General features: G+C 50.5%; 2 protein-coding genes and 1 long non-coding RNA gene across 3 annotated transcripts; 1 reads left to right on the forward strand and 2 right to left on the reverse strand.

The window, feature by feature from the left end:
• The first annotated feature begins 98 nt into the window (after positions 1-98).
• On the forward strand, positions 99-13,228 carry CSTA (cystatin A). The gene is made up of 4 exons (XM_040595342.1): positions 99-1,980; positions 5,818-5,918; positions 10,622-10,723; positions 13,001-13,228. The coding sequence occupies exons 2-4, from the start codon at positions 5,853-5,855 to the stop codon at positions 13,127-13,129; spliced, it is 297 nt and encodes a 98-aa protein (XP_040451276.1). The 5' UTR covers positions 99-1,980; positions 5,818-5,852; the 3' UTR covers positions 13,130-13,228.
• LOC121088783 lies at positions 3,069-10,613 on the reverse strand. The gene is made up of 3 exons (XR_005828027.1): positions 9,860-10,613; positions 5,773-5,779; positions 3,069-3,081 (listed from the first exon to the last, which is right to left on the reverse strand). It is a non-coding gene; the product is annotated as an uncharacterized LOC121088783 (long non-coding RNA).
• Positions 13,229-15,742: 2,514 nt separating the features above from the next.
• CSTB (cystatin B) lies at positions 15,743-21,717 on the reverse strand. Its single transcript, XM_040595343.1, has 3 exons — positions 21,598-21,717; positions 17,209-17,310; positions 15,743-16,571 (listed from the first exon to the last, which is right to left on the reverse strand). Exons 1-3 carry the CDS (start codon positions 21,607-21,609, stop codon positions 16,443-16,445), a joined length of 243 nt encoding a protein of 80 aa, XP_040451277.1. The 5' UTR covers positions 21,610-21,717; the 3' UTR covers positions 15,743-16,442.
• Between the last annotated feature and the right edge of the window lie 674 nt (positions 21,718-22,391).

Raw genomic sequence — 22,391 nt, forward strand, 5'->3', positions numbered from 1 at the left:
CGAAACTGGCATATTTCTTGAACTTCTACAGCTTCCTCAGTCCTAGAGAGGAAGAAACAGTAAAAGTCGGCTCTGAGCAGGGAGGACAGGGCTTTCCCTGAACTGCTGCTTGCTAAACTGTCAGGGAACACGGTGTGTTTGTGCAAGTAGTCTACTAAAATCTGAACAGGAGTAAAAATTGCGTAGGTTCAGCATTCCTGAAAGTAAGAAGCTGCCAGCGTTGTTCTGAACTGCGCAACACGAGCAGCGCTGGCTCCGAGCTGGCCACGGAGAGGGTTCGCCGTTGCCCCTGCAGCACTGATGGGCAGCGCCTGGTGCACGCTGTCCTTCCGGCTGCATTGCCAGGGTCTGGATTTTTTCTTTAATAGGGCACATGTTGTTGACTAAAACCACTTTGGGTTGGAGATGATGACATGTCTCACTGGGGAATGAGTTAATGATCTGGTGACCCTATTTTGTCCCTCCTCCTGAACCTTTCAAATTAATTCTAGAGGTGAATTGCATTTGAACGGAGAAAATAGCAGTGCACAGCTGGCCTATTGATTCTGGCCATAGAGTTGTATTTAGAGAGCTTTAACGCAGTAACACAGCATTTAAAAGTGACTAAGTGCAAAGAAAGCAGAATTGCTGTCATTACACCTTCATTTTTTACTGACTCTAACTGGCTGATGTCAAATGACAAGGTCCGCTTGGTTGCCGGCTGGTTTTATTACTTAGTGCTAAGTCTTTAAGAACCATTGAACTTGAACGGAGCCTTAAAACGACAGGCCCCATTTGTAAACACTTTTGAATTCTGTAAGAGCACTGAAACGGCTTTACACTCCCACATCCCTAAAAGCTGTGCATGTGTGTGGGTGGGAATCGGTGGAGGAGTGCATCTGCGGTACTGAAAGCTGGCAGAAACCTGGGCAGAGGCATCTGGTTCATAGCTCTTTGTCCAGCAGAGACTCAGGCTACTTGGTGGCCTTTATTTTTAGGAAGCAAAGTCATTTAGCCTCACTTTTCTTTGAGAACAAGGCAGACATAAAAATTTTAAGTCTTTAAGGATATAGATCGTGATGTTCAAACTTAATTTTTTTCCAAGGTATTGCAGCTACTCAAAGCAGAACTTTACTCCATTTGGAGTGTTCGCGCCTCTCTTATTCTTACTGTTTTTCTGCAACTTTGAAAGCAGAAAACGTGTTTGTTCTTCAGCTGCTAAATCCTTATCATTTATCCTCCCCGTGGAAATCAAGTACTGTTTAGAACCGTGGGCTGAATTGCCAGTAACCTAATTTCCACTGGAGATGGTCCACTAATGAGATGTTAACAGTTAGCTTTGCTTTCAAAGTCGGTACTCTACTGCTGACTTCCAGTATAGGTGCCTAAAATATTTGTTCTTTCCAGGGCTTGGGTCTACCACTGCAGGGACAATTTCTCCTTTTAAGCCGGTTGTCTGATAGAAACTTCTGCCAGCGTGTATCGAGTTGGCATCAATACTCTTGAAATTTGCTTGTATTGTATTTCTGTAGATTGTAATGAGAATTAATCACTGTCCTCCTCTATCCGTCCAGATGTTTACTCAGCTGTTGTGGGAAAACTTCACTTAAGCAGATGCTGTGAAAAATGACCTGTGCAATGGATGTGATACATACGCAGATTAATGTTTTTGTTTTTTTCAGTAGCCCAGCTTAGCATTTGTTATGAGAAAACTACTATGAGAAAACCCTAACATAGCACTATTTTTCATTTGAATATAAGGCCAAACAAGTAGATCTATACAAACCTGAATATGAAAAACTTCTGACACCATAAGAAGACTTCTGAGTCCCAAACATCGCTTCTCCAGGGGCTGGCAGCCTGTTCACAGAGGGCTGCGCTGAGGTGAAGTACGCTGCTCAGTTTGCTCTGAGCACAGAGGGATCTCTCTTACAGTACGTGGCGAATCCCATGGATCAGAGGCTGTTTGAATCTTGCTTTTGACCTTAGTGGAAGATGAAGGTGAGTAACTGGAATTGCATGCCATGCTTTGGGGCACGGGGAAGGAGGAACCGGCTTGTCTATTTTTGGGGTGCTTCAGCTCTGCCTGTGAAGTGGGGTGTTCTGTGACAGTGTGCCAACGGCGTTGGTGCGAGCTGTGGGCCCTGCTAAGCAAAGGCAGGTAACGTCTCGGTGTCTAGTGCCCCCCGTCCATTCTAGGATCGTGCTTAGTCTGTGGTTGAATCCTGCTTCAACTTCGCCATTAAAGTAGTTGCAAAATTAACGGGCTGCTTGATGTATGTGAATCAAATAATGGATGGCACCAATACCAGGATTTCATCCCTTTCCTGGTTCTAACTTATTTCTGCAAGTAGAGGCACTTGAACGAAAAGCACAGCTGATGCCCCTGCCCGGAGTCTAGATCTCCTGCAGGTGGCTCGTCTCTGCTGGTCCTTTCCCAGCGCCTGGAACTGGTGAGTGTAGGTGGGCAGGTCCTGCGTGCTTGGGAAGGCCTTCCAGCCACGCGCTCCCGATTTCCGTCTGGGACACACAGAGGTGTGTTTTTTCTGGCACTCAGTGCTGTTGTCTCCTGCAGCCTGTAGGCATGAAGATTGATGAAATAGGCGATTACTGAAGTTTTTTAAGGATAGAATTTCGTTGCCCTGAAGCAGGCAGAGGAGCAGAGGCTCTATACTGGTACCATAGGCTCAGCGTAGGCAGGGCTATGACACTTTGCTCAGGTTTGAAGTCAGGGTGGGTAGCAGGAGGGGAAACCTTTTTTTGCAGATGAGCAATGCTGAAAGTCAAGGCTGTTGTCCTGTGATGATGACAAACAGATCTTCAGTTTGTAGATGGAGGGTTCCTTTCCTTTAGCAGCTCCTGAAGTGGTGCAGACCATGTGTCATTTCAGCCAGTCACAATTGCATGTCTTGTCGCTTCTTGTCACTGTGAAACCAGACGGCTGACCTGCTGACTTAGCTTTCACAATCATTTCTACAGAGCTTCGTTTCTGGTTTAAATAACCTGGGGCTTAGTGGTTTTGTTTGGGTTTTTTGTTTTGTTTTTTTGCTTGTATGCTTTGTTTTGTTACTGTACTGGTGGTTTTGTTGACTGTGGCTTCTGCTTATAATTGCTTATACGGGACCAGAGAGTACTGGCCTGCAAGCTCTAAAGATTTGTTTCTTTGTTATTGGAATAGTACACAGTGCCAGATGTTACTCAGCTTTAACACCACGGAGATCACTAGTGCTGAGCTCGCAGCAGAGCGCCGCCGGGTACCAGCAGGACAGCTGGGTGAGGAGAAGCTGCCATCCGTGTGGATGGTGAGCGCAGGCTGAGTGGTGGCTACTGCCAAGCACATCTCGGATGCCAAAGTGGAGACAACTCACTGGCTTGTCAGTGTTGTGCAATGATGGAGTTGTGCTTTTCAAGGAGGTGTTCCAAATGCCGTTCCGTTACATCCAAAGCCCAATGGAGAAGGGTGTGGGTGGGGATAGGCCGTTGCTGCTGATTGTCCGTGATGCTGGCCTGTGAAACGTCAGGGTTCAGTGACTCCATGCACCGCGTGCGCAGGATGAGTGCTGCATCCCAAGGTGAGACAGTCACTGGGCTTTGGGACAGCCGTAGCGTGCTCATGGAAAGAAAACAGACTGATCTGGCTGCATATACTTTAGCATCAGCTTGCTAACAATTAATGTCAATTTTCCTCCGTTCTGCACAACTTTGTGCATTCTGGAAATAAAAAGAGTTCTTATGCTTCGAATGAACAGCTAGCAAACCCAGAAATACGCACTCCAACGTATGATTTTTGTACAACTTTTAACACTTCTAGTTTCACACTGAGAGTTTTCCTGAGATTATAAATTACCCCTCCTAGTCTTTGTGCTTGGTGTATTTCTTACTAATGGGAATTGAGAGTTCTCCAGGAGGGTAGTGCTGCCCTGGGGATCTTAATGTGTCCCAGGGGAGTTCGGGAGATCTGCATCCTGGTGAGTGCAGAGGTTTATAAAGTGTCCTGGTTTAGCGCTGGTGCTGCGCGGTTGTTGGGTGCACTCCATGGCTCCTGGCCCCAGTAAGGTGAGCTGGCTCTTCCAGTTAGTCAGCTCATCTGTTCTGCTGTGTGAGTAAGATGAGCGGTAGCAACGTGGTGGAAGATGGTCAGCGTTTGAGTGAATCAGTAGGGTCTTGAGCAAAAGAAGGAGTTTGAGCTCATCAGTTTGAACTGTCGTTAAGTCCATAAACTGGGCTGTGAAGTGATTGGAGTGGTAAATTTGGAGAATGTGGCAGAATTCTAGTTTTAACACCTCCCACTCCCTCCATTCCCAAGAGCTGGGAACATTTTTCTCTCTGTTCAGAAAGATGTTGTCTCAGGACACGTGGTTTTCCCCAGATCCCTTTCATCCACCTCCATAACACTGCTGCTCATGTTTGAGGAGTTCTGCAACACCTTTATCGTTAACATGCTCTTATCTTGATCTATATTGTTGAGTTTAGGGCCCCTACAGCTCAGTTTCTCAATCTTGGGTCCTTTGTACCAAGAACAGGCCTTGAAGTTAGATACGAAGGACTTGTTTGCTGTCTGTTGCATCTCTTGTCATTTGTGAGGAGGGTCAGCAGGACACCGATAAGTCTGCCACGCAGCCACCATTGCTGTGGCCAGGAACACGCTTGTTTCTAGCAAATTCCCTAATGCTGATTCCAGCAGAAATGTCCATTGCCTGTGTGCATTTCACCCACCCCCGTGTGTCCACCCCAAAGGACTGAAAATTGTCTGGTCTGCTGCTGCTTCTCTGGTCCTAGCGCTGGAACACCGCTTCTCCCGTTTGCTGGAGACGGGGGGCAGGAGTAGCAAAGGGGAGAAAGTTCTTCTGTAGCCTGGGTGTTAGTCCTCCCCTGCCAGGCAGGGCTGCCGGGCGGGTGCTGGCCTCTCCTCAGCTGGTGGCATGTGTTTGAGCTTTGGACATTCATGTATGGTCATGAGGATGACTATGTCATGTGTCTGTGACCATAACTGCAGAATAAATACTTCTGAGTGTATATTTTGCATGTTACATATCTCAGCAGAGTGTAAAATAGAAGCACCTTGCCATTAAAACAGCTGTTGTGCGTGCACGTGCACTGTAGTGAGCGGGCTGTACTTGGTCTCCAGGAGAGTGGCAGTGGTTTCCATGAGCATGTGAGCGGGACCATGTGCCGCTGTGACGATTGCCTTGCTGCAACGACAGGTTTGATGGGGAAGAAGCAGAAATCACGTATTTGCAGTGCTTGCCTGAACCTTGGATTTATGTTTTTCACCTTCTGGTTCAGGTGTTTACCTTGGCACCTTTCTGGTCAGGCAGAGGGGATCAAGTCGCTGCAAGTGAAATGCGGTCTGGTCCTGTTCCCCACTTGGGAGGGTGCTGAGGCGATACAATCTCGAGTTGAACGGGACCTGCACTGGGGAGATGACTGCACGCCTGCTGCTGATCTCAGATGGTGTTGGGAAATGCTGGGTGTGACTTTGATCCATTTCCCGAGTGCACTGCCGAGTCATCTGCACAGGGGTGGAAAAGCAAGAGGTTCTGGTTGCAGCCCAAACCAACTGTCTTAAGATGTGGGTGGCTGGGGGCTGTTGTTTGTTTTTCTAATTGATGTGGAGACTATATACATTTAAGATTTTTAAAGTGCTTTTTATGTTTAGTATTAATAGTATTGGTGCTTTACATTGCTTTTTCCCGCTGTGTTCCCCATGTGCTGCCTTTTCCAGTTCAGTGATGGTAGGCTCCATATGTTACAGGTCATATGATTCCGTGACACGTGTGTGTGTATATATACGAGGTGCCTGGTGACTCGGCTCACACTGTGCTGTTCCCTCCTCAGAACCACCCATCACTTCAGAGACGTTACCTGCCACTATGATGCCCGGGGGCTTATCTGAGGCCAAGCCGGCGACTCCAGAAGTCCAGCATATTGTCAACCAGGTGAGTCGTGACCTGGCTGAAGCCTCTGTGCAGCGGCTGGCTCCTGAGGCCGTGCAAAGGCTGGGAGGCCAGCTGGACGCCGAACCAGTGTTTGAGTGGAAGAAGCTAGTGCCGGGAACGGGAATCCCCTTGGCTGCCAGTATTTTCCCAGCGCCGCGCAGGCAGTGTGCTGGCAGGACTGCGGCAACCCCCTTCCCTCGTCTCCTTGTCCGTAGCCGGGCGTAGTGCTGCCTGCCCTTGGTGACGTCCATGTGTGGTGCAAAGGCCACCTCGCCCATGGCAGCGCCGAGGGCGCTTGTTTGAAATTAAAGGTGGGGGGACGAGGGCACCTGGTAGGATTAATTTCTCACTGAAGGACATGGATAGACAAGCCATGTGGAAACATGCACCAAGAAAAGATGGATGCGGGGCAGGGCTGTGGATGAATGGCTTGTTCTCTGCTGGCATCTATCTAGAGTCCCTGCTGGGGTGCAGGGTGAGCCGGTGGGGTGCAGGGTGAGCCGGTGGGGTGCAGGGTGAGCCGGTGGGGTGCAGGGTGAGCCGGTGGGGCACGCTGAGCTCGGCACAAGGCGTGCGGGGGTGGGGGCTGTGGCGTTGGCTACAGGCAGCGGTCCTGTCCTGGGAGCAGCTGTGTGGGCGCCCTGTACATCCTCTAATGCTCTGCAGTGCAGCAGCTCTTCAAAGATTATAAAGTGCATCCTGAGGCGCGGGAGGGGGGCAGCATGGTCTGGGAAGGCTTCTTTTGTGTCTTCCAGTCCCCTTCACCCCCCCAGGTCCCCTTCACACCGCCCCCCTCCCAGTCCTGAAAGATAAGCTCTTCCCCCTTGGACAACTGCACAGAGTGTAATTTCTGCCTGCCTTGAGGAAACAGAACCAGGCGGTGCTGGGGCTGAACGCGTTGGCCAACGCCGCTGCAGGGCTCCTGGCTCCCTCCTTTGCTGTGCGCAGAGGACGGGGTCCGGGGCCGCAGCGTTCCACACCTCCTGCGATCTTGCAGGCACAGCCCAGGCAGTGATGGAACGAGGCGAAGGTGAGCGGGGCTGCGCGTGGCGAGGGGCAGAGCAGCCAGGAGGCGCCTGCAAATGGGCTGCGTGGCGTCAGGGTCCAGAGCTCTGACCAGGTTCTTTCAGATATTCCACACGTGGAGGGTGTCGTGTTTAATATCCGATTTACTTATTTGAAGATATTTGATGTTACATGAGGCTTCTGATTTAGCAGTGTTACAGGTACCCTGGTAACACAGTACAGGTGTAAGTTACTCTTGGCACGGTGTAGCAATTGCAAGACGTCATTCGGTGACACCACCACCGTGATCTCTGTTCCTGGTCTCTGATACACCGGCTGTCACGATGCTGGGCATCCTCTGTCACCAGGAAGGAGGGTGTGGGCTGAAGCCAGTTCAAGACTGCTGTTCCCTTCAAAATTCTTTTGTTCATTGTTTAGTTTTTATACTCCGTGTTGGGCAGAGCCACAACCTGCAGGTCTGGCTAACTCAGGGAGGCGTTCACATTCTTTTAATGAACTTGGGGAGTTACGCCACCAGTTGATCCACTCGACTGATACAGCTGTTTATCTAAAGCAAACACCCTGCAGTCCCCTTTGTGTTGAGATCAAGTCAGCTTCTTCGCCCAGGCTGTGTCAGTCACACCCGGCGTTCATTTCTGAGTGCCCTGGGCATGTCGCCCTTGCCCAGCTGCTCCCAGCCTGCTCCCATGTGGGGCTGCGCTGGTCACAGCTGGTGCTGCCAGGGTTGGGCCTGCGTTCGTGGGGGGGCTGGGGTGTGTGGTAACAGGTTGGTCAAAAGGGAAACGCAGAACAGACAGGGAGGGTCATCTGGAATTGTTCAGGGACGTGAATTACTCTGGGGCAGCATCACTGTTCCTGCTGTGCTGGCCCAAGCAGCTGAAGGAGCAGCGCTTGCAGAGATCAGAGTTTCCCTTGCAGCGATGGAGGGAAGACCCTCGGTGGTCCTCGTGGATTTGCAGTTGTTTCCTCACGTGTAAGATGGGGAGGGCGATGTCTGGTGGGAGCTGGGGGCTGCAAAATGTGGCTAATGAGTCTGTGAAATTCCTTAAGGCCCTCTGAACACGGCAAGGCCAGCCAAGTGCCAAGTGCCGAGCGATGTTTTTAGTGCTGGACTGTGCTGTGGGTGATCGGAAGCTCCTGCCCTGTCGCAGTGTGTAGGAGAGATGAAACCACAGAGCTCAACGTCAGCGAGCAAGTGTGTGCTTGAAAAAGTGAACGCTGGCGTCAGGCTGTGTTAATGCTGACAAAGCACAGGGCAGAGATGGAATCTGAAATGTGATGTACAGATTTTGTTTGATTCCAGAAGAGGACTGATCTTAATTTTGGTGTTCTTGCGTTCTCAGTAACTTCAGGAAAATGAAAAGAAATTATTTTTTGCTCTTTATTTTCTGCAATTTGAAATTTTTGCCTTGTGCTGAGAGCAGGAGAGAGAACTCCTCCTGCTTCTTTCCCCCTGCCGAGGCTTTGGTGGTGTTCCGTAAGGAAAATACTGTCACGGAGATACACCTTCTGCTGGGGCAGTGCTGCTGGGGCTCCAGCCAGGCAGCAGCGTCACCGGTTCCTGATGCAGTTCCGTGGGATTTCACGCTGTGCTAAGCAGAGAAGCAATTCCTGTGTGTTGGGTGAAGTTGTGACAAACATCTGCTGACCTTGGGATGCCCGTGATCTATCTGCTCTTGACATTACATAATTATTTACTTAACACCTGTGTCTCATCATCCTTAGTGAGCTGGGGAACGTGATTTATTCAGTCTCCTTGTTTTACAGCTGCTGCCTAAAACTGAGGAACGTTTTGGGTTTAAGGAGCTGTTAGATAAGAGTTTAGGAATGTTGTATTTTTCTGACTGAGGATTAAGGAGCTGTCTGCCTGTGATTTCACTGGGGGCTCTGCCTATAAATAACGAATGGGGGACACAGCGGTCAGAAGTGGGAGCTGAGATCGTAGAACTGGAGAGAGCTGGCTCTGTTTTGTTTTGTCCTGAGAGGGGGATAATACGTACTGAAAGTTGCTACTTAGGGGCATCCCGGGAGCCCCCCAACCCAGCCAGCGGGGAGAGGGTTGGGAATTGAAGCTTCCCTGGTTTGCTGGAGTTAGCAGCTCCTGACCTGGAAGTACCGCTGTCAGCTCCCGGGGATAGAAACCCTGTGGACGGTGCTTGGAAGAAGAGCAGAGTAAGAGACCGAAGACCCTGAACATGGTGGTAACTTCTGACTGGGAAGGAAGTAGTTGATGTGTATGTTCCCAGGGTGCTTTCTGGGACCTGCCTGCTGGGAAGGAATGCTGCTGGAGTGGCAGCCAGCTGTAGGTGGATGTGCTGGGAAAGGTAATTAATTCCGTGCATTTCTGCAAAACAGGCGGGTGGTGAGAAGCGCTGAGGTGCTGAGCCCGTCCCGGGGGCTGTGAATGGCACCGCGTCCTCTGCCGGGCTGCGGGAACGCGCCAGGCCATCGGCGTGGGCAGCGTGTGCGGGGGAGAGGCCGCTGGCGCCTGCCGATCGGTTGGGCTTTCTAGATGACAGAAATAAGTTTTCAGGTTACATTTGCGGCAGTTGCCTTTCTGTAGGGAACTTGTGTCATCATATGCCACCGACTGTAGTAAAACAGTCCCTGGTACGTGAGGTGTGATGCCTCGGACCCGGCGTACCCGCGCCGCTCTGGGGCTGCTCCCTTGCTGTCCCCCTGCCCTCGCAGCCTGGCGGGTACAGGGACGGCGCTGCTGTAACTGGTGCCGAACTTAAAACTTGCCCTACGCTTTGTGGTTTTCAGGAAAAATTATTACACTTTTTATTTTAAAATATATATGTGAAAAATGTGTAGATGTCTGTATTGGGCATATTTTATGATTCACAAGGCTTAAACTGGGTACGGTGCGTAAACAGCCCAGCCCGAGCGGTGAGGGTGAATGCTGTCAGCACAGAGCTCACCTCCAGCGGCCGTGCGGTGAGGCAGGGAGGATGTTCGAGCAGGTCTGGGGTTGATTTCTGGCTCACAGCCTAAAGGTCGCACTTGCGCTTCGGGAGATGGAAGTACGTAGTTTAGCCCTGGACCATTGTTGACTGCTGGAGCTGTTTGTAGTTACACGGTTCTAGATGTTTAAGAACGTATTTACTTTGAATTGCAGCTTTAGCTGCAGGGCTTCCACCAGCACCGGGATACCTTTCAGGAACTACTTGATCAGGTGGTCGTCTTGGTAACTTAAAAATAACCGGTTTATTGCAAGTCCTTAGAAACACTAAACAAGTCGAGTGCAGCTCTGAAGCTGTGAAGCACACAGGGGTCTGCAGCCCTCGGGGCGGCCTGGCATGGGCATGGGGGCTCCCGGCGAGGGGCTGCCTGCCCGCTGATGTGGAGTGCACCCTGCTGGGCTCCGTACCTGGCTGCTTTGGTAAAGAATTAAAAGGGCAGCAGGTAGCAGTTTCCCTGTACTGAGCAGGAAACAGTTTAGCTGCACAGCTTTTGGGAAATCAACTAGGAATTCTGGTTCTAACAGGATGTAAAAGAAGGCTGGAGGCGTTAGGAAAGAGGGCTGGAGGTCTGGGTGTAAACTGAATTACTTTGGGGGTTCTGGGTTTATTGCACGGAGGGTGTGTGTTTGAAAGGATGAAAATTGGAGTGGTACATGTGAAAGAAAAGCCTAAATACGAACCTGCCAACCATTTTCCCCTTTGTTTTTACAGGTGAAGCTGCAATTTGAAAGCAGGGTAAACAGAACATGTGGCATCTTTAAAGCCATAGTGTATAAGACTCAGGTGGTTGCTGGAATAAACTACTTCATTAAGGTTTGTACATATTACCGGAGTAACTTAAGCTTTGTAGTTAAACAATATAGGTGACTTGCATAGTGGCTTATAGCAAGACAGAGAAGCAAATGTAGTAGAAAACCATCTGATGTTACTAAGCATTAGGGACTGTCTCCAGATGCTTATAAAATTCCTGTTTGGTGCTCCTGTAGAACAGGAATATAAAAACCTTTCAAACATGTACTGTGCTTCTTCAGATGTGAGTGATAAGTTTCTCAGGATCCTCTCACTCAAAGACTACAGATTGCCTTATCAGCTCATACTATTTAAATTAGTCATAACTCTGCTCTGCTGTTGCCTTTCAAGGCAAAGTAGCTTTCCTGTTGCACCAGTGTCCTCCAGCTGTGTTTATGATGATGAATTTGAAGTCAGCCTGAGGATCTGATGGAGTCGGAGTGAATGTTTTAATGTAATGCAAGCATCTCGTACTCTGCTGTCCAGTTTTGCTTGCGAGCATGTGTGTTCCTGTTCCGGTTCTGCGTCACGTGCTGCAGAGGTACAGCCTGCCTGCTCGTTCTTTATTTTCAAAACCCCCTTTCTGTTGTGGAGGAAGAATGGGTAATGCTTAATTTGGAGCCCTTTGATAGCACCATTCATCCTCTACCAGAAAACCTTACCCACGGGTCTGAGCTGCTTTCTGTGAAATAACGTGTAAGAAATTGCTGGGCAGTTTTTGCACCTGTAGGGCAGAGGGTGTTGCTCGGGGGCAGGCTCGCTTTCTGGACTACAGCAAACGCTGCGTGACTGCTGTATCTTAACCCCGTGTGCGTGCAGACGTGCCTGGTAGGGTATGTCCCTTGACAAGGGTTAGAATCTTTTTAGTAAATAAATTGGCAGGTAGGCTTTGGGGGTAGGAATGCTGCAGAGAGACATGATGAGCATTTGCTTCCCTTATATAGTTGGTCCCAGGAAGGACAGGCACTGCCAAACCTTTCCCAGGTCCTTCTTTAAAATAACTCCCAACAGTTATATCTGCTCTGTGGGCACTGACAGGCTGTCTGTTACACGGCTCGTCCGAGTCTTATGTGAAGGATGCTTGTCCTTCCCTGGCTCCCGGGAGATGTGCTTTCACTTTGTGGACAAGTGCTGAGTAACAAAGATAACACTTTACAGGCAGGCTGCGGTAAAGCCAGAAGTCATGCCCAGTTGCATTTCTTCCCTTAGTGCCATCTTACGGGCGACCTAGGCAATGTGAAGTCCCGCCTGCTCTCCATGCTAAGCCTCCTGGCCAAACTACTCAGAAATGAAGACTGACATGTTACTGAACTTGGAAGAAACCCGTTTATAGCACTGAAAATGGATGAGCTGTCTCTTCTTTCCCAATCTTGCAAGTGACAGGAAACCGTTACTCAATTTACCACTAACTGGAATGAGCTCTGTCACAAGACTCATTCTTTTATATTTTTGCATTGTCCACATCACTAATATTTTGCCAACAGACTTACAACTGAGATGTAATCCAGACCAGTAAATAAGCACATGCTGTGTTGCAGCCACCAGAAAGCATGGAACAACTATTAGAGCCTGAGCATTGACCTTCCTGTTAATACCATATACCTCCCAAGTGGGAGTTTAGGACCTGTTGTGCGCTGCTCTGTACATACAAAATTATGCAAAAATTACGCAACTTTGTAGCAAGTGGTGGAAGGACTTTCTGGAGTGGAAGGTGAGTTTATTTTTAAAAGTACTTACTTCCACAAGCACCAACGTGTGGCAGGTTATCTGTTCAGGCACCGATGTGGCCAGTAATTCTGCAGACAAGGGATCCTGGCTTGCCGGTTGCCATCGCTTCGTAGCCCTGGGTGCCAGTTTTGGACAGGCCTTTCTGTACCTTCTGGGAGCTGACAGTCCCCACATCTTGCCCCGCTCCAGCATCACTAAGACTTACTCTGTCTCTTGTCTCCTACCCTGAGTGTCCCAAGCAGCTGTGAGCGGCCGTGCTGGGAGCTCGCTGACTGAAATAGGACACTGTCAAATCCTGTCTCCTGTGGTGCCTTCTGGTGCTTCCACACCCAGGCAGTCCTACTCATTTTTCATTCACATGAGTCTGAAGGTTTTTATTACAGTTTTCTACAGGTGCAGACAGTCTCTGACACCAGTTACTATCCAGGCTTGGGTTAAGAGCTGTTGAAGTAAAAAATGGAGATACAGCTAAAATTAAAACTGCTGAGCAAAGATACTTCTCGGAGTATGTAAACAGCATCCTTTTGTTTGAACCTGCTTTCAACCTTACCTTCCCACTGTTCTGGTTCCTAGGTCCAAGTTTCTGACAACGAGTATGTCCACTTAAGGGTGTTCCAGAGCCTTCCTCACGAGAACAAAGGTCCCAGCCTTGTCAGTTTTCAGACTGGCAAAACCAGAGATGACCCTCTGACTTACTTCTGAGAGACAATGAGGAACAGTGCCTCGCTTCACTTCTGCAAGTAGCAGAGAGATTCTGCCTATGTCAGTAAATGTATGAAAATAAACTAGTTTGGAAGGCTATTTGTTACCTGCTGCATGTCACGTCTAGGCCTGCTGCCTGGTTAAAGCTATCATCACCAGCGTCCTCTCAGAGTGTAGCACTTGAGGGTAACACTCAGGTTTTTGAACTATGAAAACACTTCAGGGTGGGGAGTTACCTGCACCTAAAAAGGCCCTGCGTCTCCAAAACCCACTTTATCCTAGGGAAAACGAGTGCCAAAATAAGCCAGACTTGCACTCCCTTTATTCCGTATTGGAGGGGTGTGTGGGGACTCTGGGCTGATAGGAGGCTAAAAAGGAACACACACCCCCAACAATCATGACGTGACGTAGACAGAACATGCTCCTTCTACGCAGTGCTGGTTACACACTTGTACAGAGCACACCTGTGACGAAAAGCCCAGTAACATGCACGTGGGTGCACCCTGCCCTCTGCTCCCAGAGCTGCTCGTCATTTCTTCAGTCTGTGGCCAAGGACATGCAGCAGTGTCATCCAGAAGTGGGCTGTTTTCCCACACTGCAGAGGGCAGCAACCCCTGTCCAATTCCCAAATTAATTACACAAAGCAAACACCGTAACTTCCAAGCTTGGCTACAACAGTTTCTGAGCAGGTAAAAATAGTACTAGTTACACAAGCACACAAATAAAAATGCCACAGCTGGGCTGTAGTCGGAAGTGTCTGCTGATCACAAGTGACCGGTGCCTCTGCTCAAAGCAAGGGTAACTAAACCAGGTGGCTGAGGACCACGGGCAGGCAAAATTTTGGTGCTCTCCATCAGTGGAGCCTCCACAGGCAACCTGGTCACCTGTTTGACCATTGTGACCATTGTCAAAGGGAAAAAAAAAAAAGGGGGGGTGGTGGTGTTATCTGTCCCATCCCCCCCCTCCCCATGTTTACATGGAATTTACTTATATCAATTACTTATCTTGCCTCTTGCCCTTGCGCTGCACGGAGCACTCCCGAGAAGAGCCTGGCTCCTTACTGCCTCCCCTTCACCCTGTCCCAGCAGGCTGAACAAGCCCAGCTTTCTCACCTCTCCTTCTCAGTACAGAAGTGAAGCCAGATGCTCCACTCGCTCAGTTGTCTTGGTGGCCCTTTGCTGGACTTGCTGTGGTACTTCTGTCTGCCTTGTACTGGGAAGCCCAAAAAGGGGGGACCAGCCCTCCAGGGGTGTCCTCACCAGTGCTGAGTAGCAGGGCAGGAACAGCCTTTCCAGCCGCTGGCAACACTTCCCAACACAGCCCATGGCTACCACTGGCCACCTTTGCCTCAAGGTGTCCAACAGGACGACTCCCGTGTCCTTCCTGCAGAGCTGCTTTCCAGCCACCCAGGCCCCTGCCTGTACCAGTTACTCCTTCGGTGCAGGACTGTGCATCTCCCTTCCTGGTTGACAGCTGTGAGATGTCTGCTGGCTTCCCCAGCCCCTGACCTCCCCTGGAACAGCAGCACAGCCATCCAGTGCATCAGCCACTCCTCTGTTTCGCATCACCTGCGAACCCGCTGAGGCTGTGCTCAGTCCCATCACCCAGGTCCTTAGGGAAGCTGTTGCACACCGCTGGTCCCAGCAGTGACCCCTGGGGTACCCCTAGGGCCTGCCTCTGACCAGACTACGTGCTGCTAGACTCCCCGAGCACAGCAGTTCGCTACCGTGCAGCCCGCGCACCTAGCACATGCTTAATCAATCAGTTTGTCTACGAGGACGTTACAGAAGACAGTATCAGACGCCTTACTAAACTCAAGGTAAGAAATATCCACAGCCCTTCTCTCCTGCCAAGACATTTATCTCATCATAGCAGGCTATCAGGTTGGTTAAGCATGACTTCCCCTTTTTAAATCCACGCTGACCACTTCCAATCATTTTTTTTGTCCTTTATGTGTGGCTATAGCTTCCAGCGTTACTGGCTCCATCACCTTTCCAGGGACTGAGGTGAGGCTGACGAGCCTGTAGCACTCCTTCTTGCCCTTCTTGAACACAGGAATGACATTTTCTTTCTTCCAGTCCCCAGGAACCTCCCCTGATGCCCGTGACCTTTCTAAGGGTAGAGATGGCAATGACACTGGTTAGCTCCCAAAGCATCCATGGATGCACCCCCTCAACTGCCATGGCACTAAGTCCAGTTCGTTTAAGCGCTCCCCTAACCTGATCCAGCTCCGCTGAGAGAAGTCTTCCTTTCTCCAGACCTTCCTGCTCACCTGAAGGACCTCGAATGTCCTGCCAGTAAAGGCTGAGCCAAAGGCAGCATTGAGCGCCTCGGCCTTCTCTGTGCCCTCTGTCAGCACGTCCTCTGCTCCACTCGGCACCGAAGGGCCACGCTTTTCATACTGTTCCTTTTGCTGCTGATACACCTGTAGACGACTTTCTTGATATCTTTCATGTCTCTCACCAGCTTAAAGAATTTCTAATTAAAACACAGAATAAACATAAGGTTATGTACCATATGAAGAACACTTATGGAAAAGAACTCTGAGCAAGACAGTAACCAATACTGAAAACCAGTAAAGAGAACAGCGATACACCAGTCGAAGAGGCCATCTCAAGTCAAGAGAAATATTTATTTGTTATAAATGCAGAAATGCATGTCCAGCTTAAATTCCTTTCCATGACTTTTCCTTAGGACTGAGAAAATAAGCAAGCTGGTGGTGTTTGTTTTTTTTTTTAAATTCATACAGCCTCTACTGGACATGATACCCTACTGCTGCAAGAGGACAGACACGACTACCAAGGGAATGTTTGTTTCAAAAGATTATAATCCTCCTTCTCTTGCTTTCAGAACTGCTTCAGCTCAAGTCTCTCTTTAGGTCTTTGCCAATAAAATGCACAGTACAATTTAAATCTACAGATCTAGTCACAGTTGCAAAACAGCACAGCAAAGATTCAGGTTTTCCTCTTGCTCCTTTGCTGTAAATGCAGAAGTGCCAGTGTCACTACCCTTTCAGTTTCCAGACCAAGGAAGCCCACAAACAGGACTCAGCCAAGCATTCCAGTTAAGTTGCACCGAAGTCAGCAGAGCTGCTTGGGTTTGCATTAGTGCAGGTGAAAGGAAGGCTGTGCAACTCAAATTTAGATGCTGCACAGGAAGGGAAAGCCATAGAAGAAATTGATTTTTTTTTTAAAACTTAACGCTGGAAAAAAAGACACTTGCTTTTCTCCTTTCTTGGCACAGGACTCAATATTTTGCTGCCTATAGAAAATGCACATAAGAAACCGTTAGGAAAATGCACAAGATAAGCTTGCTAAAAATAAGCCAGATCATCGTGCCTGGTCTTGCTGCTCTGGTAACTGTGGAGACTCAGCGGCTTATTCTCATGAGGCAGGCTTCTGAACACCCGCAGGTGCATGAACTCATCGTTGCCAACATGGACCTGCAAAGCATGAAAACCAGTTTGAGGATGGAGAAGCAGAGAGGCTGTAAGAAAAAGCAGCACATCAGAAGGCACGGTCTTGTTTTAAACCAGACTGGGAGTCATGACTTTGTGGAAATACCACCTAATCCTTCTACGCTTGTTAATCCTCCCTATGCCTGTGATTGGGAACCCGACAGGAGTGGCAGAGAAGTGAGTAATGTATTATGTATGTGCAAAATGCTTTGATCTTACCTGGCACAACATGCACTTAAATGCTTCGATCGCAGTTGCTTGTTTTTGTGTGTGGTATCACTACAGGCAGAGTCAGAGCAGGTTCGATACTGTATCCTCTCACATCTGGACTTCACTTCATGCAGTGTTAGTGCTCCAAACCACAAATGTCTAATTATCTCCCAAACCAAGTTTCACAAGATAACCGAAAAGTAAAAATCATTATGCGAATAAGAGAAGTACTCTTATCTCCCATTTAATACAAGCAGGGAGATTGGCTGGGAGGTGGGAGAGTGGATTTTTATTTTGTTTTAATGTACAGATTTTTTTCCTATTAAGGCTAAATCATAAGCATTCCTGTCTAGAAAAAAACCCACCATTCCAAATATTATACATGTTAGTTAAAAAAAGTAGTGTCCTCTACCTTGATGAAGTAGTTTGTTCCGGCAACCACCTGAGTTTTAAACTCCACTGCAGTGAAGACATCAAAGGTTTTCCCTTCTTTTTCTTCTAGCTGAGGTTTCACCTTAAGGAAACAATAGGTTAGTTAAGACTGATGCAAGATTCAAGTATTTAGGACTTAAGGCCTACACTATCAGCGCGCCTCAGCACCCCGCAGGTCACCGCTGCTGAATTCCCAGAGTTCCTGCTTTTCCAAGTTAAGAGATCAAAAATGAACAATGGTAAGTTTTGTGTTAAAGCAGGACCAGAAACCTAGACAGGCAGCAAAGCCAAGACTGCCGTGTGGTTGTCACCACAGACTGACACCAAGTCCCAAGCCTCCAAGAAGAGGGTATTCTAGAAAATTTATTTGGACAGACAATTTCCTTTGTGGATGTCTCAGCTTCCCTTTCTGTCCTGTATATCTAACAGATGTAAAGTGGTTCAGTATCTACATGCACAAGGCTACAGATCTTTTCAAGAGAAATTTTTTAATATACATCATTCTTGCAACAAGAAAAAGGGCCGTCTTCAGCATTAGCTCCCATTTCAAATTCAGAGTGAGTTATTACAGACCCAGCATCACAGAACAGACAGACATCCACAAATAAAGCTTTGAAAGCAAACCCACCCAAGCCTAAGGTTGCACAACATTCGTTTGACAGTTCTGGCAGTGCGTCTGCTGGAATTTACAGCGGTTTTAAACTGCAAATATTTTCCAAGAAATAACTAAACCATAAAGCCATAAATCATCCCACTTTCCAAGAGTGTAAAACCAGCGGTGAAGAAGTCAGGATAAATTCTCCATTACCCCATAGGGACACATGAACTCATATGAGCTGCAGCTCTTCCCTCCCACACTTGGCTCTCTAGAACATCGTGGCTATACAGTAAAATTCTTGGTCAGGAAAGCAGATGATCTCAGACTGTTGACAAGACAAGACAAATTAGTCTTGAAGTCCTTGCTGCAATTGCAGTTCTACCCTGGCCTCAGCTCCTGCACTGCATCATTATGTAGCCCTCCCTCCACCCCCAGCGCAACAGTACCAGTAGCAAGTAGATTTTCTCTTTCCAGCTATGTTTTATACTTCCCCTTCTTCTAAATTCAAGGGGAATAAATATATTTGCTCTCCTGCCTGAATCCTACCTGCTTCCTTGAGGGAAAACAAGTGCCAGTTTGCCACTGCTCAGGACAGAAACAATTTCTGCAACAGGGAACTGTTCTGCCACCCCTCCAACACTGAGAAGGCAGAGGAACAAAGTGGTGTCTTTCCAAGACAGCTGATCAGTGACCATCCTGTCCCCGGGAGCCGTGCCTGTACTGTACCTCTTCTCTCAGAGGTCACACCTCTGTGCTTCCTCCAGGCTATGAAGAGTACATCAGAAGTAAGATAATGATGTTTGGATGCTTTTATACATACGGTTTTTGTCAGATGGAGATCAAAGTGCACCCAGCAACTTTGTATTCTAAGATGCAAGGGCACAGCCCCAGAAGGTGCAGTGACTCACTCGGTCCTCCCTCCTCCCCTTACCCCGAATCAGAGGATGGAGCAAGCGGTTTCAGTTTCCATCACTAGAGCTACTATTACAAATTTTAAGAAGCAGGGGAGGGGGCCAACATAAGTATCCCACTGATTCTATCCTGTCCCGTGCTCCTTTAGCAATCCTAGGTGCTGTGCAAGGTTGGTTTCTTGGGTCTCAAAATCGCCCCGGCTCAGCACATTTTACATTTCCACCAGCAAGCTGAACAGGGGGCTCCGTGACTGCAGACACCTCAGAGCTGCACGACACTGTGAGCTTGTCAGGGTGTTACCCTGGCAGTGACTCACCACAGCATGTGACAAATGAGCGTCCTGATTCAGCAGGGAGAGGGAGAGCCAGAGCACAATACCCTCTGACAGACCGGTACCAGCCCACCCGCCAGCTCATCACCTGCCTAGACTGGGGGTTCTGGCAGACAGTGCACCTCACACCAGCCAGCACTGGGCTCTGGTGGTAACAAAGGTAGCGGCATACTGGGCTGCAGCAGCAGGAGCCTAGCCAGAAGAGAGAGGCGTGCGATCGCTGCCCTTTACTTGGCACTTCAGTTGGAGAACATTTGGAATAGTGTGTCCAGTTTTGGGCCCCCAGTATGTCAAAAAACTGCAGCGAGCTCAGCAGAAGGCCACCATGAGGTTAAATAGCTGGAGCGCTGATGCCATGAGAAAAGGATGAAAATGAGCTTGCTCAGCCTGGGGAAAAGGCGACTTTGAGGAAAGCTTTACCGTACCTACAAGAAGTCAGGCTCTTCACTGAGGGACGATGGCAGAAGAATGAGACACAGTGGTCATAAATGAGATTGGAGGTTCAGATAGGAAAGTAAGGAAAAACTTTTCTCCGGACGCTCCTGCGGTACAGCAGATTGCCCAGAGAGCGGTGGTTTCCACCCTCAGAGGTTTTCAAGACCTGACTGGGCAAAGCCCCGAGCTGCCTGGTGCTGCTGACCCTGTGCTGGGGCAGGAGGTGCAGTCCCTTCCCACCCCCTCTGCGATTCAATCACAAGGATGAAAATAATTATGCCCTGAAGTGTCTTTGCATGGTCTGGTCGCTTACTCCCAGAGCAGTTACTAAAAATCAATGGCTCAAAATCACCCTGACTAATCTCTGCCACAGCTGCCAGTGTAGAAGCTAAACAGGCCTGGGTGGAAATCCTTGCCACGGAGAGGCAGCTCCTGTGGGACTCCTAAGCCAAACGTGGTTGGAAGAAAGCTGTCCTGCTCCGCCTGACGCCGTACCTGCGCTGGGCAAGTAGCAGTGTTTGCCTGGGCCATGAACCTGAACTGTGTTCGGCCATCACCAGGATTCTTACGAAACGATACAACGGAGGCCAGAACTGGAAAAGCAGGAACAGGAAATGTATTTATGGCAAACAGGCAGGCTCTAACAATCTACAGAAAGATTTGATTTTAAGCAAACAAAACCATTGGAGAAGTCCATCTTGATTTAACAAAACAAATGTCTCCTTCACAGACTGTATCCATGCAAGGATATGACTGCATGGTCGAATTTCAGTCTGGGGTCTTCCCATGGGTATTTCATTAAATAAAGTCATTTAAACTGGCAGTCAAAACAAGATGGACAAACTTTGAAGTATTTATATGATTTAAATGAAAACGATTAATTCTGTTCACTTCTGAATCCAACTGGGTTTCATTTTTATACTCTTCATCTTATTTTTAGATTACCAAAGCACTGCAGTCTGCTACAGAATAGAAAGTCAGGATTTCAAACCTAGTTTTCAGTCCATGTGTGACATTAATTGCATGCTTGCCTTATCTTTAACGTGACTTGTAGGCCTTTTCCGGTCAAAACAGTAACTGTGGCTCTCAGCAACTCTCAGTAACGCAGTCATTACTGCAACCTCAGGTCAGTGCTTAGGAGGTGCACATCTCTTTTTAAAAAAAACCCACACCACGGAATCATCAGATTCTACAAGCTAAACGTTAATTTCAGTGACTGCTGTGCCTCTGGGTGCTCGCTGCCTGTGCGGAGGCTGCTGCAGCCCGGGGAGCAAACCCAAACCACGCACAGAGCGCAGGGGCTGGCGCTCCCTTCGCCCCCTGGCTGCCCTGGGGCACCCCAGCTGGTGCGGCCAAACGGCGGAGGAACCCGGGTTCTCGTGCCTGAAACGAGAGCGTGTGTTTTGAAAGAAGTGCGGCTGGACACTCAGCCTCAGAGCAGAAGCGTGCGCTCCGCTGACACGGCCAGCGACAGAAGTTACGGTGGGCAGTGCCAGTACTTGGAGCCGGCAGCGGCTTCTGCGCTGGGGAACCCCAGCAGGGGCAGCGCAGATGTCTCCTTGCTTATTCCGCCCACAAAAACCCCACAAGCCCACGACTACGAGTTCAGACTTTGCAAAAACCATTTGAGCCCTTTCCTCCAGCCGAGGGAGAGGGACCTTATCGAGCTGGGGGGCTCGGTGGCTCTCCAGGTTCCTGCAGGAGCGGGAAGCCCGCTACCCCCCACACTGCCGAAATCCTCTCCAAATCCCTGGAAAACGCCCCCTTAAAACGCTGAGCCTGCGCTGCCCGGCCCCGCACGGGCAGAGGGCCCAGGCAGGGCCGCTGGCTCCTCACAGCCGCCCGCCTCTTCCCGCCTTCACCTGAGGGGAGGCGCGGCGGCCCCGCAGCGCCACGGCCCAACGGGCCCGGCCGGGCCGCCCCGACCCTGCCCCTGCCCCTGCGCGGGGGACGGGGCCCGGGGCCCGGGGCCCAGCGGCGCGCCCCAGCCGGCGGCCTGCAGAGGCCCGCAGAGGCCCGCCCCGAGGCGCCGGGAGAAGCCCCGCCGCCCGCCAGGCCCTGCCCGCGGGCTCGCCCCGGCGCGGCTCCCTCACCTCATCCGCCATCTGCTGCGTCTCCTGAGTGGCGGGCCGGGCCGCGGAGGCGCCCCCCGCACAGCATGGCGGCCGCCGCTCCCCGCCGCTCCCGGCCTTCCCGGGGCGGGGCGGGGCGGGGCGGGGCGGGGCCAGGCCGGGCGGGGCCGGGCCGGGCGGGGCGGGGCGGGGCGGGGCGGGGCGGGCTGCGGCAGGGCCCGTGGGACCGGCTCCCTCCGGGCTCGGCGGGAGGCTTCCCGTGCCCGATTATCAATAACAATAAAAGGTAAAAGCGAGTACAAGCCGCCTGCGGCACCGCTGTGACGGGCGCGGCTGAGGCCAGGCCTGTCCCGGGCGGCAGCTTTTGTCTTGTCCCGTGTCACGGTTTCCAGCAGCGTCACCCGCGCCGCGCGTTGGCCCCGGCAGCGGAGGCCTCCAGCTCCGGGGCCCCTGCTCGCTGCCCTCACCCGTCCCTGTGCCAGCTGGTTCTGCTGCCCGCAGCCCGCGGGCCTTACCCAGACCCCCGTAACCCCTGGCGGGACTTAGCCTGAACGTGCAGGCCTTTAGCTAAACCTCCCCCCAGTCTGAACATCCAGGCTCCCTGGAGAAACCCCACCAAGCCCACCTGCCCCCCGGCAGCCCCCGGTAAGCAGCCCTCCGCGCAGGAGCAGCGGGTGCCGCGCCCCGGGGCCGGGCAGGGCGCGCAGCAGGGCGCGGAACGGGGGTCTCCGCCCTGGCAGCCTCCCCGCCCCGCCGGGGCTGCGGGCTGCGAGCTCTGCCGGGCTCGCGATGGAGCGGGGCAGGGATCGGGCTCT

The sequence above is a fragment of the Falco naumanni genome, chromosome 5, assembly GCF_017639655.2.
Source record: "Falco naumanni isolate bFalNau1 chromosome 5, bFalNau1.pat, whole genome shotgun sequence".
Classification (NCBI taxonomy): Eukaryota; Metazoa; Chordata; class Aves; order Falconiformes; family Falconidae; genus Falco; species Falco naumanni.